Source organism: Myotis lucifugus, unplaced genomic scaffold (genome assembly GCF_000147115.1).
Source record: "Myotis lucifugus unplaced genomic scaffold, Myoluc2.0 scaffold_5, whole genome shotgun sequence".
Lineage (NCBI taxonomy): Eukaryota > Metazoa > Chordata > Mammalia > Chiroptera > Vespertilionidae > Myotis > Myotis lucifugus.
Window position 1 is genome coordinate 19,555,225 of NW_005871053.1, and position 13,537 is coordinate 19,568,761.

Sequence of the window (13,537 nt, forward strand, 5' to 3'; positions counted from 1 at the left end):
CTGCGGGCGCATCTTCAGTGGGGGGTGTATGGGAGGCAGCTGATCGATGTTTCTTGCTCATCGATGTTTCTAACTCTCTATCCCTCTCCCTTCCTCTCTGTAAAAAATAAGGTATTTTTTTTAAAAATCAATAAAAAGTATTTTTTTAAAAAAGAGTAGCACATGTAGCTTTATATAGATTATGAATTAGTGCAGTCATTACTAACCATAAAAGTCCCAAAATTTGTCCATATTGCAAAAAAAACACAAAACAAACACTTGACAATGATTATTCTACCACTGCCTTGTATACTCACAGAGAAAAGTCAGATATATGAATGTAACGTTAAAGAAAAAGGATGCAATTTCCAGCTTTCTGACAGTCACCTAAATTGATTAACTTAATTAAATGTATACTTAAATTGATACTTTTTTTTAAGTAAAAAAGTTTCCAAGTCTTTGCAAAGTATGATCATTTTTATTAAGATCACAATTCCTCATTCATAATTCTGAAGTTCCAGAAGTTTGAAAACCATTAAGTTTTTGCTGCTTGCTATAAACGATCATTCATTTTGCTGCAGACATAAGTTTTGATGCCTCAAATTCAGCTAAGGGTATTCTAAAAATATTCTACTACTTACCTAAAATCCAAGACACACATGGCCCCAAGGATTCTGAAAGAGAGACTGTATATATATTCCATATTAAGAAATTACCTGATAATCAGAATCCAGTCTAAATGAAGAGTCTCTTGAGTGATAGGTATCATTTAAACTACTTCCTCTGTTTCCAGACATCATCCTAGCACTTAAAGAGCTGGGGGGTTGAACAGAAATTCTTCTTGGAATCCTTGAAGGTTTAGACTCCATTCTTAAGGTTTCCTGTGAGGTACAAATTTTGATGAGTTGCCTTTGGGAAAGCATGCAGCTCAAATCAAGAATTACCCATGCAAATTAACTATACTCTAGTATGTAGCATGATAAATTATAAGACTATCATCACCCCGCCCCTCTTCTATAAGGCAGAGGTTCAAAATCTATCAAAGGTTCCCTACTGTCCATAATATGAAGCACACAGAATAAAAGTGAGATGAAGAACTGAGGTTTGTTGTTTCCAAAGCCTGGGCTCTTTTCCTTATTCAATTTTTTTCTCCATATAAACTCCTACACCAATTTGCCCTTGATTATCTTGCTATTCTTACCTATTATTGGTGTTCAATACTCTTACCATGAACATTAGCTATTTGTACACCCCTTAACACAAAATGCTCTCACAGGTCTTTGTATGTGTCTGGAAAAGTCTACACATTACCATTCAATTCCTGGATAAGGTCTTAAAAACAAGCACTTTTCTTTTTGTGCCTCCACTTTATACATACTTTTATTAAAACACTAGAAGCCTGGTGCATGAAATTCGTGCATGGGGGGAGGGGTGTCCCCTCCTCCTGGCCTGCACCCTCTCCAATCTGGGACCCCTGGCTCCTAATCGCTCACCTGCCTGCCTGATCGCCCCTAACCACTCTGCCTTCCTGCCTGATGCCCGTAACTGCTCTCCCCACCTGCCTGATCGCCCCTAACTGCTCTGCCTGCCTGATCCTCCTTAACTGCTCTCCCCCGCCAGCCTGACTCCCCTAACTGCTCTTCCCTGCTGGCCTGATCTCCCTAACTGCTCTCCCCTGCTGGCCTGATCCCCCTAACTGCTCTGCCTGCTGGCCTGATCGCCCCTAACTGCTCTCCCTGCTACCATGGCTTTGTCCGGAAGATGTCCGGTCTAATTAGCATATTACCCTTTTATTATTATAGATAATGCTAAGACTCTTTCCTGTTTGTTCCTACAATGCTATTGGAAGACTGAGAGATTTTACTCTTGGATCACCAAACAAAACACAAGAGTTAGGATTTCTGGATGTCAACCTTTGGAATGGTCCCAATTACAAAGTAGCTAGCTAGCCACTTGATCACCCTACCCTACAGCACAGTCACCAAGAGTTTCTAATCAGCTGTTTAGTACTTCCCTCTAATACACAAACATCAAGGATCACCAGGCATCCAAGGAAGGCCTCTAATATGAATGACCAAAGTAAACAACAAAAATTTAGAGAAAATTTGAGGAAAGGAGCTAATTACTATCCTCAAAGGGATAAGACATTCATTTATAAAATAAGAACAGGATGCTTGAGAAAGCAATCAGACTACAATGTGCTGTGCATTTTAAAAATGTGGTATTTTTAAAAATGTGATATTGAAATAATCAACATAAACAAGTTGAGTGAATCTCCCTGAAGTAGAAAATGTGCTAGTAAATTAAAAATAGGAGAATTGCCAAAGGGAGTTATGATTAGACTATAATATGGTTACAGAAGGAGAGGAAAGAAAAAGTTATCAGAGGAATCAAAGAACCTTTCTAGGATTAAAGGATATAAATCTTCACACAATGAAAGGACTACGGTACTCAGCAAATCAAAGAGAGACTAACACTAAGCACAATTTAGCATCTTACAATTTCAGAACACCAGAAATAAAAGAAAGTTATAAGAGTGAAATAGCAGGTGACATACAAAAGTAATTAGAATGGCTTCTTCATTACAACTTTAAAAACTTTTAAGATAATGAAGTAATAACTGTAATACTGAAAAGAGTGTTTAGCCTTGAATTCCAATCTGACAACTAAATGTAAGATGGAGAGGACACATTTTGAGACATCAAGATCTTTAAAAAAATCAATCACATGCCCGGCTGGTGTGATTCAGCAGTTGAGCTTCGACCTATGAACCAGGAGACCAGGGTTCAGATTCCTGGTCAGGGCACATGCCTTTGTTGCAGGCTCACTCAATCCCCAGTAGGGGGGCATGCAGGAGGCAGCAGATCAATGATTCTCTCTCATCACTGATGTTTCTCTATCTCTTTCTCTCTCCCTGAAATCAATAAAAAAAAAATTTAAAATTATTTTAAAGAAATCAATCACAAAACAAAAACTGAAGGAAGCTAAAAGAGCATGTGGTAGAAAAATAGGAGTGCAAGGATCTAAAGAACCAAACACAATACCCAGGAAAGTTTACAAAGGTATGAAGAAAGCATAGGGAACTTACTGAGACTGGAGCAGGATCATAGATAATGGAAGTAAAGTACTAAGAAAAAAAAAAGCATCTAATAGAAACTATTCTGGCAAAGATGATACAATTGGAAAAATGCTGAACAAACGGCAGTTTAATAAATTAATTTTCTAAGTTGGGAAAACAGCTACTGTACAAGAAAGAAGGTACTGTTTTGGGATGAACACAATATTTACAGTTTTAATTATATAACTAGTCTATTGATTTGAGACAAATATGCTGTGGGATGAAGATGGGTAAGGGAAATAAAAAAGACAATGGTGAGTAAGGAAAACACAGAGAATACTGAAAAATCATCAACAGTTTAAATACATCATTTGGAAATATGAAAGTAAATCTTAAAAGAGCTAAAAAGTTGAGGGTTGCTGCCTTTGGAAAGTGGGATTGGGAATGAGGTAGGATGGGGCAAAAAATCAGTTTTCGTTTTAAGCAGGATGACTGTATTTCCTGGTTTGCCTAGAACAGTCCCAGTTTATGGCCAGAAAAGTCCTAATTTGTGCTCATTATCTCAGGACAATTATTAATAGTGCTTGTGCTGTCTCTTTGGCCTGGTTTGGTTGGTAAAGCATATGATAGCTTTAGCTTTTTATAAGCTATATATATTCATGTCTGAACAAATTTTTTTTTAACTAAAAAGAGGTGTATTATGAATTGGACTTTTAAAGAAAGCATACATTAGTACAAAGAGTATTAATGGTTAAACACTGACAGGCTTTAAAAAGTCCATAAATGATTTAACAAGTAGCAGACTTGTTATTTTATCAAAAAATCTATGAAAATACAAACAAGGAACTGTATTTGTGACTTGAGGATTTTAAAGAGGTAGACAAAGTGCTTTTTAAAAGATACAGGCCTACAGATGGTTTTCAATAACAATGATGCTTCTAAATCATACTTGTTTACTTTGACTATATTTATATCCAATACTTACTTGCATACTTGCAGAATGAAACTAACCTAGTAGGAAATCTGCTTAAAACAAACCTCTTGAGAGAAGACAAAGAGGCAGAGTCCTCTGAGAGATATGTTATATTATATGAAACTATTCTTGGCAACTTCTCTACATAAACTGATGGAATTTCTACAATGTAGGTGTTACCAGAGAACTTACATAATATGGTTGCATAAGTTGTAGGTCAAAAGCACAAAAAATAGCAACTTAAAATGCATAGTCCTTGAAAAACTTCTACCTGACCACTTGCAAGGTACTATGAGGCATCTTTTTAAGTTTTTTCATTCATTTAACAGATAGGTTTTTTTAGGCGCTTAGTATGTGATAGACACATTAAAATTAATACTAAACAAGGGTTTGAGTTGAGGGGACATCGAACATATTGGGATAGCGATTATCAAGAAGTTATAATCTAGTAGAGAACAAACACAAATAACCACATGTCACAAAGAAAAAATATAAAAGTACTGTACTCTTTTAGTTTGAGACTAAAGAAACAAAATCCAATGCAATACACGAACCTTGGCTGAATCCTGATTCATAAAACAGAAAGTATGAATGAAGACTGAATTTTAGTAAAGTGTCATGATGTCTGCAACTTAGTGTTAAAAACTTCAAAATAACATTACATATTTTACAAAGTAAATACTATATGTACGATTATATATAACATCCTATATAATAAAAGCCTAGCCCTGGCCGGTTTGGCTCAGTGGATAGAGCGTCAGCCTGCGGACTCAAGGGTCCCAGGTTCGATTCTGGTCAAGGGCATGTACCTTGGTTGCGGGCACATCCCCAGTGGGGAGTGTGCAGGAGGCAGCTGATCTGATCGATGTTTCTAACTATCCCTCTCCCTTCCTCTCTGTAAAAAATCAATAAAATATATTAAAAAAAAATAAAAGCCTAATATGCTAAGTGTCCGGTCGACTGTCCAACCAAAGCATAATATGCTAATGATATGCTAAAGCCATTCAACCACTTGCTATGATGTGCACTGACCACCAGGAGCAGATGCTCCAACCGGTAAGTTAGCTTGTTGGTGGGGTCTGACTGAGTTGGGCTGGACATGCCCTGGAGCCCTCCCATGGTGCCTCCACAGCTGGCCAACCTCTCACGTTCCTCCCTGGCCCCGATCGTGCACCAGTGGGGTCCCTCGGCCTGGTCTGCGCCCTTTCACAATCCGGGACCCCTTGAGGGTGTCAGAGAGCCGGTTTCGGCCCCATCACGTAGGCCTGGACGAGGGACCCTACTGGTGCACAAATTCGTGCACTGGGTCTCTAGTATATAGATATAATAAATGTGACAAATTATCAACTACTGAATATAGGTGAGGTCATCCAAATATTAATTTTACTATTCTCCCAACTCTTCTCTACTTGAATATTTTCCAGCAAAATAAATCAAAATTAAGGGGGGGGGGGGGAGAGTACTCCATCTTTGCTTAGTATGTAGACAGCCACAAGAGAACATCATTCCTACTCTAACATAATAAGGGTAAGCCAAATAATCTATTAAATCACTTTTCTTGAGTCCACCAGAACTGAGGTTGCAAGGCACGAGATGAATTGAACTACAAAGAATAAGTCCCTCTGACACGAAGAGATGGGACAAAGGTGGCCACCATAAAAGCTGCTAAAAAAATAGCCAAATTTTATCAAATTCTTAAATTCCTGAAGGCTGAATATTTGCTAGTGTGACAGTTTAGAAACTCTGGGAGCCCCAACATAAGGCATTTTTTCCATAGTTCTACACTGAGTATTCCTAAGAAAGAGGACAGACAGGCTATATGAAGTCTCTTTTTCTGTAGTATGACCACATTGGGCCTATGTTTAAGAGCTTCCTGAAGAAACTCATCCATGCTCCAGACCCTTTGTGAGTACAGGTGGGATTATCTACTGGTAGGAAAGCCACTTTCTGCAAGGACTCTGCACTAATACAGGCAGCTATCTTTCAACCTTGAAGGGCTATGAAACCTGCCTGTCCAAGATCCTCCACCAATACAAGGCAGAAATCAGCTGGAAGGGACAGGGACAGTGGCAGGGGTCTGCCTGCATTCTAAATTTTAGGAAGCAGGGAGAAGAGCAGAAATTTTGGGATCGCCCCACCTGTGAGAATAAGGTACACAGACCCTGCCTAAAACTGGAGGAGGATGCATAGAACTAAGAACCACCCCTAATCACTATGAGTTATGCTCCAAATAAGAAGCAACAGCAGTCTATTGAGACTTAAGACAATCTAACCCCATTGTGATGCAGATTTGCAGGACCTACAGGAAGTTGAGGCTAGTGAAAGAATACTGAAAGAAATACTCCCCCACTCTGGGCCTCACATTAAGTACCACATAGTGTCAGTCCACTATTGTAGTACTTTGAAGGTAAATAAAGCAGTAATAAAACCCAAACCCAGTTCAACTGCAGACTAAACCAGTGGTCGGCAAACTCATTAGTCAACAGAGCCAAATATCAACAGTACAACGATTGAAATTTCTTTTGAGAGCCAAATTTTTTAAACTTAAACTATATAGGTAGGTACAATGTTATTAACTTAATTAGGGTACTCCTAAACTGGCCTTTGCTAAAAAACGTCCTCAATCTGATTGAGATACGTTCACTGAGGTCGACCCCTTCCAACTCTCCCATCCACACTCGTCTTGTATACTTGTTTCAGATAGACCAGTGTGGATGGGAGAGTTGGAAGGGGTCGACCTCAGCGAACGTACCTCAAAACAATGTACCTCCCCTGCGCCGCGTATCCCGTCACCTGACTGACCGACACCCCCCACTTCTTCTAACGCCACTTCTTCAAAATAGACTCGCCCAGGCCGAAAACCGACTTCTGCGCATGGGCCAAGAAGTTTCAATTGCACTGTACGTGCGCGCCTGCACGTGGTATTTTGTGGAAGAGCCACACTCAAGGGGCCAAAGAGCCACATGTGGTTCGCAAGCTGCAGTTTGCCGACCACTGGACTAAACTAATGCAACCCACCACACTAACAGACTAACAAAAGTAGAGTATGTCCATATACAGCCATAAATAATAAACATTCTACTGTTTTTTTATTTAAAACGTTTGATAGTCGATAAAAACTTACAACACAATGCCAAGAGATAAGAATCAACGAAATTAGAAGAGACAGTCCCAATGTTTAAAAAAATGGGCTGCGGAGCCCAATGAATTAACTTGGCAAAATTGGAAAACTAGGGAATTGGGAAATAGGCTAGAAACCAATCATCCAGAATGAAGCATGGAAAAAGATGATAGAAATATGATAGTTATGAGCACAAGCTTTGAAATCTGTCCTTTACTTGGTTGTGCTTCTAGATTTAATCTCTACGCTTAATTTCTTCACCCACAAAAGGGGAATTATAATAGTATCAACTAAACAGGTATATTATGAACTTTGCTGGCACATAGTATGTATTCAGCAAACATCAGCTACTATCAAGCAATACCATCAATGTCAAAAAAAGATTTTCATATGAACAGCTTAGTAGACATTCTATTAGTTTTTTCATTATTTGAGCTTGGATTTTAACACAATTTTAAAAAAAGACTTTTAAAAAATCCTCTCTGGAGGATATTTTTTCCATTGATTTGCAGAGAGAGTGGAAAGGAGGGGGGAAGAGGGAGAGAGTGGTTACCCGCCCGCCCCCCCCCCCCCCACACACACACATACCAGCAATTGAACCTGCAACCCAGGTACGTGCTGCCCTTGACTGGGAATTGAATTGAACCCGAGACCTTTTGGTGTGCAGGCTGATGCTCTAATCACTGAGCATGCTGGCCAGGGCAAAATAAAAAGACTTTTTCTTTAAAGTATATGAGTTTACATACAGGAAGATAATTACTAAAAGGTAAAGAAACCTATAGACCTTACTTATATAAGCACATGCATAAAAATTTGGAAAGAAATAGCTACTATTAACATGTTACTGTGTCCCTGGGTGGGTTTTGTTTCCTCTTTATACTTAGTTTTCCAAAATTTATTTAATGTACTTGGTCTTACTTTGATAAATAAGGCAAATAGTTATTTGCAAATGAAAAGATGTGGGTTTTTTTTTACAACTTATATCACAATAAACTCTATAAAGACCTCCTAAGAATAATTCTCTTTCGAAATTGCTGTATTGATGGTTTACGCGCTCCTTAGTAGCTACATACTACAAAGGAAGTAGTAAATATAAAATAAAGTACTATTCTAGTAAATACTAAATGGAAGAAAAGGTTAAAATCACTTCACTAAATGCAGTTTAGATAGGTAAGTATGCATCAAATATTTTTTTACTATGAAAAATTTCAAACATAAGTAGAGACAATAATGAACCTCTATGTACCAATCAACAATCTTCAACAATTAACCTATCTTGCTTTTACCATCCTCTATTTTAAAGCAAATCCCAATGACATTAAGGATGCCTGTTTTTAAAATGTTGGCAGCTATCTGTGGTAAATTATAAATCCCTCCCATCTAAGCACACAGGCCCTTTTGTATTGTGATGTTGCTGCTCTGCCCAGTAAGAGGTGGAATCTTAATTCCACGCCTCTTTAATAAGGGCTTGTCTTGTGAGATTTACTTTAACTAAAAGAATGTGCAGCATGGGGTGGGCTCAAAGGGGTTAATGGGAAGGGGGGAGAGGGGGAGGCAAGGGGGACATACATTAATACTTTTAATAATAAAGATTACAAAAATAAAAGAATGTGCCACGTTACGTGACATTATATGGTTTGCCAAACTGTAAGAAGTCTTATAGCTTCCGCTTTCCCTCTCTCGGATTGGTCTTGAAACCCCCATATCATAAAAGACCACTTGGAGCAAAGCCTAAATATTAAGCAACACCAATGGTCAGTCATGTGAGTGATGCCATCTTGGACCTTCCAGCCTGAGAAATCTTCCAGTTGAATGGTGAACATGAGCGAACCTAGGCAAAACAAGTATACCTGCCCAAAAGGCACACAGAAGTGTAAAAAAATAGTAAACAGTAGTGTGTCCAAAAAGGGGCCATGCTAACCTGACTAGCTCAGGGAAGGCCTGTGTGACGGCCTTGCAAACTTGGAGAGCTAAAGTAACCACAAAGGATGGTCTGAAATTAAAACTTTTAAAACTAAAAGCAGTTTATGGTGGATAGTTATGTCCTAAGCTGTTATCTTACCTTAACTGAGCCTGTCTATTGTCTTTGTGCATCTACGATAACATATTGTTGGAATGGCAAAGTACAATTTTCCTCCCCCACCAACCCCTCAAAGCACAGGCGCCACGCTGTTCTTGACTCATTGTGATTGAGTTATTGTTGATTGTTAACTATCCTGCACCCACCTAAGTAAAAGAAGTGTGTGTGCCTATCATTTTATTTTTTATCCAACCTAGAGGTTTCCCCCTGCTTTGCTTTTTCTCCCGCCTCCCTAATCTATCACCAATGGATTTCATGTAACCCATTTACGTCTCCTCTTTTGATTGTAATGTATACAATAAAGTGCAAAACTGCCATTCTCCAGAGCATTATCTCAAACCTTTGAAATTCTGCTTCCTGGTATTGGTTGACAGTTTGGCTCACATAAACTCACAAAAAATTCTTCACAGGTTTGAATGTTTTCTTACACTGACAGTAGCTTTAATCCACTAGATTTTGAGGTGGGTTGCTATGCAGCCATAAAGCTTCAAAATCTAAACCTAACTTTCACTTTCTTCCAATTACCATGTCAGTTTCTAAGAAAAATCTGATTCTAATTCAGGGGGTAACTGAGAATTTGCCTTAAATATCCAAGTGAGTTGCAGTTGCTGAATTACCAAAAGCACAACATTACTATACAATACATACATGTCATGAAGGCCAGAGTTATAAAAAACAAAAACAATGTACTGTAATTGCTAATTATTAACTACAAACATAGTTAAAATTCTATTATTTATCCCTACAGTACTTGGCATATTCTTTTTTTTTTAAATCTGCTTCTGGGGAAAATTTTTTTCTCAATAAGAAATTCTCGTGTTTTATTGTTCCTAGTGAACATGGAGACATGGAAGCTAAGGGTGGTCACATGAGGAAAGCATAGAATTTTTGGGGTCTTTCAAAGACTTTTAGCTAACAAATACTTAAGACACAAAGATAGATCCATCGTTTAAAAAATAACTAGAAAAAAGTTCAATATCTCCATGAGAAAATGTGACTATGGTAAGTCTACACCACAGTACTTTGAGATAATCTGTCCTCCTTTGAAGTGTATTTAAAATTCATGTCTAAAGTTTCAATCTTTATTCAGTAAGTGGAAACCATTTTAGGGTTTTTTCTGGAAAGTGAGAATTACATTCAAGTGCAATAATTATAATGGAAAATGAGAACTAACTTTTAAGATAAAAAATATGTCTTCTTTTAAAGCTGTTGACAAAAGTGGGTGTATGTAGAAGACCAGTAGGTGATTTGAAAACCAGGTGTTCAACTTATCTAGTCTAACCGGTATATCGAAGAGAACAAGAAAAACCAGCTTTGACCATGAGTTCAGACCAGAATATAAAAGTTAAAAATTAAGGTCAATAAAAATTAAACTCCAGCCAAATAACTCTCAAATTATAAGTTTATGCCCCTGCTTTTGGGGCATAAATACTTTATGATTAGCAACTGTATTTAGATATATTTTCTTGCAAAATAATGATTTGTGAGAAGATAAATTATTTCACTGTAATAGGATTCTGCATTAATGAATTCAAGTAGGTTTTAGTAAGAACTCAAAATCTTACTCATTTTAAATGGTAATCATCTTAAATGTGATCAGCTGTTGATTCTTTTATTTAGACTCATTACTTCTTAAGTTTAATTTGTTGGTTAAAAATGAGGTTTAATGAAAGCCTGTGCATTTCCCAGTTTATTATTGGCACTGGCACTTAATTATTGTAGTAAAGAAATATGTATCAGCAAAGATAATCTAAAAACTATTTTTATTTGGTGCAGGGATGCAATAGCTCTCCAATCCCAACAGCAGAGCACTAACTTTGTAAAACAATACAGGTCTTTCATGGCTTGCTCTAATTTCCATTCAAGTTGTTTCAGCTATGGGGAACGAACTGCCCATTCCTAAAACCATGATACCATGACTTTGCAGTTTCATTATCAAACTCTTAAGTCATCATCCTTCACATCTTTGTTAAAGCAATACTTCCTGTAAAATTTTCCCCAAGAATAAACACCCATCCTCTGTGCTCCCAAGGTACTATTATGTACTTACACTAAGATAATAGGAGTAGTTGTTTACATATTAGTCTGATGACTAAACTGTGAGCTGTTGGGAGGGCAGACGCTGTGTGTCAAGCTCATTCCTTGAAACGTGAAGCCCTCATCTAGAAACCAGTAAACAACAAACAACCTATTATCAAAAAATGTTTTACATTATTTGATAATTTTGCACTATTACAATTATTTTCCTAAAATACAACAGTAAAGTGTGGGTAACTCTTGAACACATACCAGATGAAGAGTTTGTGAAGTGAATACAGGGCTGATTAAAAATTGGCTGCATGAGTGCCACGGATGACTTTTTATATCCAAGTTGATTATTTGAGAACTTCAAGTAAAACCTATGTGGCAGGTCTAAGTAGGGGCATCTTTGTGCTTCATCTAGGAAAATAAGCTCTCTTGCTAATGTGGCAGAAAGATACATCACTTGTACTTAAATAAGTAGGAATTTTAAATTTTACTCAAGACATCTACCCAGCAGGCAAGAGTTTGAAAAAAAAACAAAAAACCCGACGATGCTTACATCTGTGGTATAACATAAGGCAAAATAAGAGTGGTTAAAGTTCTTACCTAAACACATTCGTAGTAGAGAACTTGTATAAGTATATATTGTGTGAAGCTGTGAGCAATCTGTGGGGGACATGACAGGCAAGAGTAGACTTTTAAGGTTATTTGGACAAGAATTCCCGAACAAGTGGAGGTTAGGTGCCAATTCAAATTGTTTGTGTCCATTGAGAATTCACTCTGCAAGCATTAGGTCCCCCAGTATTGCTGACTGCCTCATCTGAGACCCCTAAGTTACTCCTCACATCAAGTCTAGGCATTAACTGCTGCATTTCTAAGGAAATGTGAAGAGGTCAAGTAATTTGCTGCGAAATCAAGACTCATGGCCAGATCTTCTGGTACCCCACTGTTCTTTCACATAATGCTGCAGAGCTGTAAATAAAATACTGACCCCAAATCATGAGGAAAAAACCTACACTGTCTGTTTTAAGTCAAAACTTCAGCCTTAACCTTACCTCTTAGCTCTATAACATTATGGATGGATAGGAGTAAGAAAAGGGGAGACTTAAAATAATAAAAATACCTTTAAAAAATCCTACAAAAATCGGGGGAGGAGGGGGGAATCTTACCAAATTCAATTTCACTTGGCACGTTTACTTTTGAAAAGTGCCATAAGATACTAGTCGTGACGAATTTATTACCAAGACAGAGTTTCCGTACATAATATCTACATCTATACGTAGGGGGGAAAAAGTATTTTAGTATTTTTTGGTGCGTGTTCGCACACGTTCTCAAGTCCTCACTACGCAGTTTCATCAAAATGAGGGAGTGTTCTACCACTGGTGGCCTCCATGTTTTTGATTCTTACGCCATTAGGTCCGTTTTTTAGACATGTCATCACCTGTTTCAAGTTGAAAGCCACACAATTGACCGCAGCCCCAAAAGAACGCCCCCGAGTCTCACGCCATCCGAGAACGGGATCCCGACGCAAATCCTCGCAGCAGCCGAGGGGCAGGGACAGCCCCTTCGCTTCGAGGCCGGGTTGGCGGGGCCCCGACCCCCCCCCCCCCCCCCCCGGAACCCCCCGGTCCGCGGGGGTCGGGGGGGCTCCTTACTCCGTCGAAAAAGGCCCGCTGCCAGAGACAAAATTGGGGCTCCCGCCCCCGGCCCCCGGGGGTTTAAAGGGGGGGCCCATTTGTTCCCCTCCGCCCCCCAAAAAGTTTCCCCAGGGCTTCCGGCATCCCCTCCGGACCCGGGGTCCCGCACCCGGGTTCTTCCGCCCCGGCTCGCTGGAGGAGGAAAGGGGCCTCCGCGGCCTCCGGCCTGCACTCCGGGCCCCTTCCCTTCCCCCACCGCGGCCTGGCTACACCACCTCCCCCCCCCCCGCGGGAAGCCCGGGCTCCGCAGCCCATTACCTCCGCTCCGGGGCTGGTCCTGACCAGGGCGCGACCCGCTCCCGGCGCCCTCACCGCCGCCTTCCTCCTCAGAGCGCGAGGACTCGGAGGCCGAGCAGTCGGCAGCGAAGCACAATGGCGCCCGCCCCGCTCCCGGATCCGGCGCAGAACCAGCTGCCACCGTTAAATGCCCCTCCCTTCTCCTCCTCCCTCTCCCTCCTCCCTCCTCCTCCTCCCCCCAGTTCTCGGGCTCTGCCGGCTTCTCGCGAGAGTGGCGGCGCTGCGGGACTCGGGGAGCGCTCGGCGGACTCGACGTGCCCCGCCGCGGGGTGGTGCTCTGACTGCGGCAACCGTTGGAGGGCTGCCCCGG

At 39.9% G+C, this 13,537-nt stretch overlaps 1 protein-coding gene across 16 annotated transcripts in view; it reads right to left on the bottom strand.

Moving 5' to 3' along the window:
• MARCH7 (membrane associated ring-CH-type finger 7) overlaps positions 1–13,375 on the bottom strand; it is a 40,402-nt gene extending 27,027 nt beyond the window's left edge. For 10 of the 16 annotated variants that reach the window (XR_002826636.1, XR_002826637.1, XR_002826638.1 and 7 more), the window contains exons 1-2: positions 13,189–13,375; positions 696–860 (exon numbers count right to left, since the gene is read on the bottom strand). Coding sequence is in view for 7 of the 16 variants with exons in the window: in XM_006083230.3 (XP_006083292.1) it covers positions 696–848 (153 nt within the window). In the remaining 9 variants the exon portion in view is untranslated. Of the gene's footprint in view, positions 1–695; positions 861–11,261; positions 11,374–13,188 lie in introns of all 16 variants that reach the window. The other 6 variants (XR_002826631.1, XR_002826633.1, XR_002826634.1 and 3 more) reach the window with 3 other exon arrangements.
• Between the last annotated feature and the right edge of the window lie 162 nt (positions 13,376–13,537).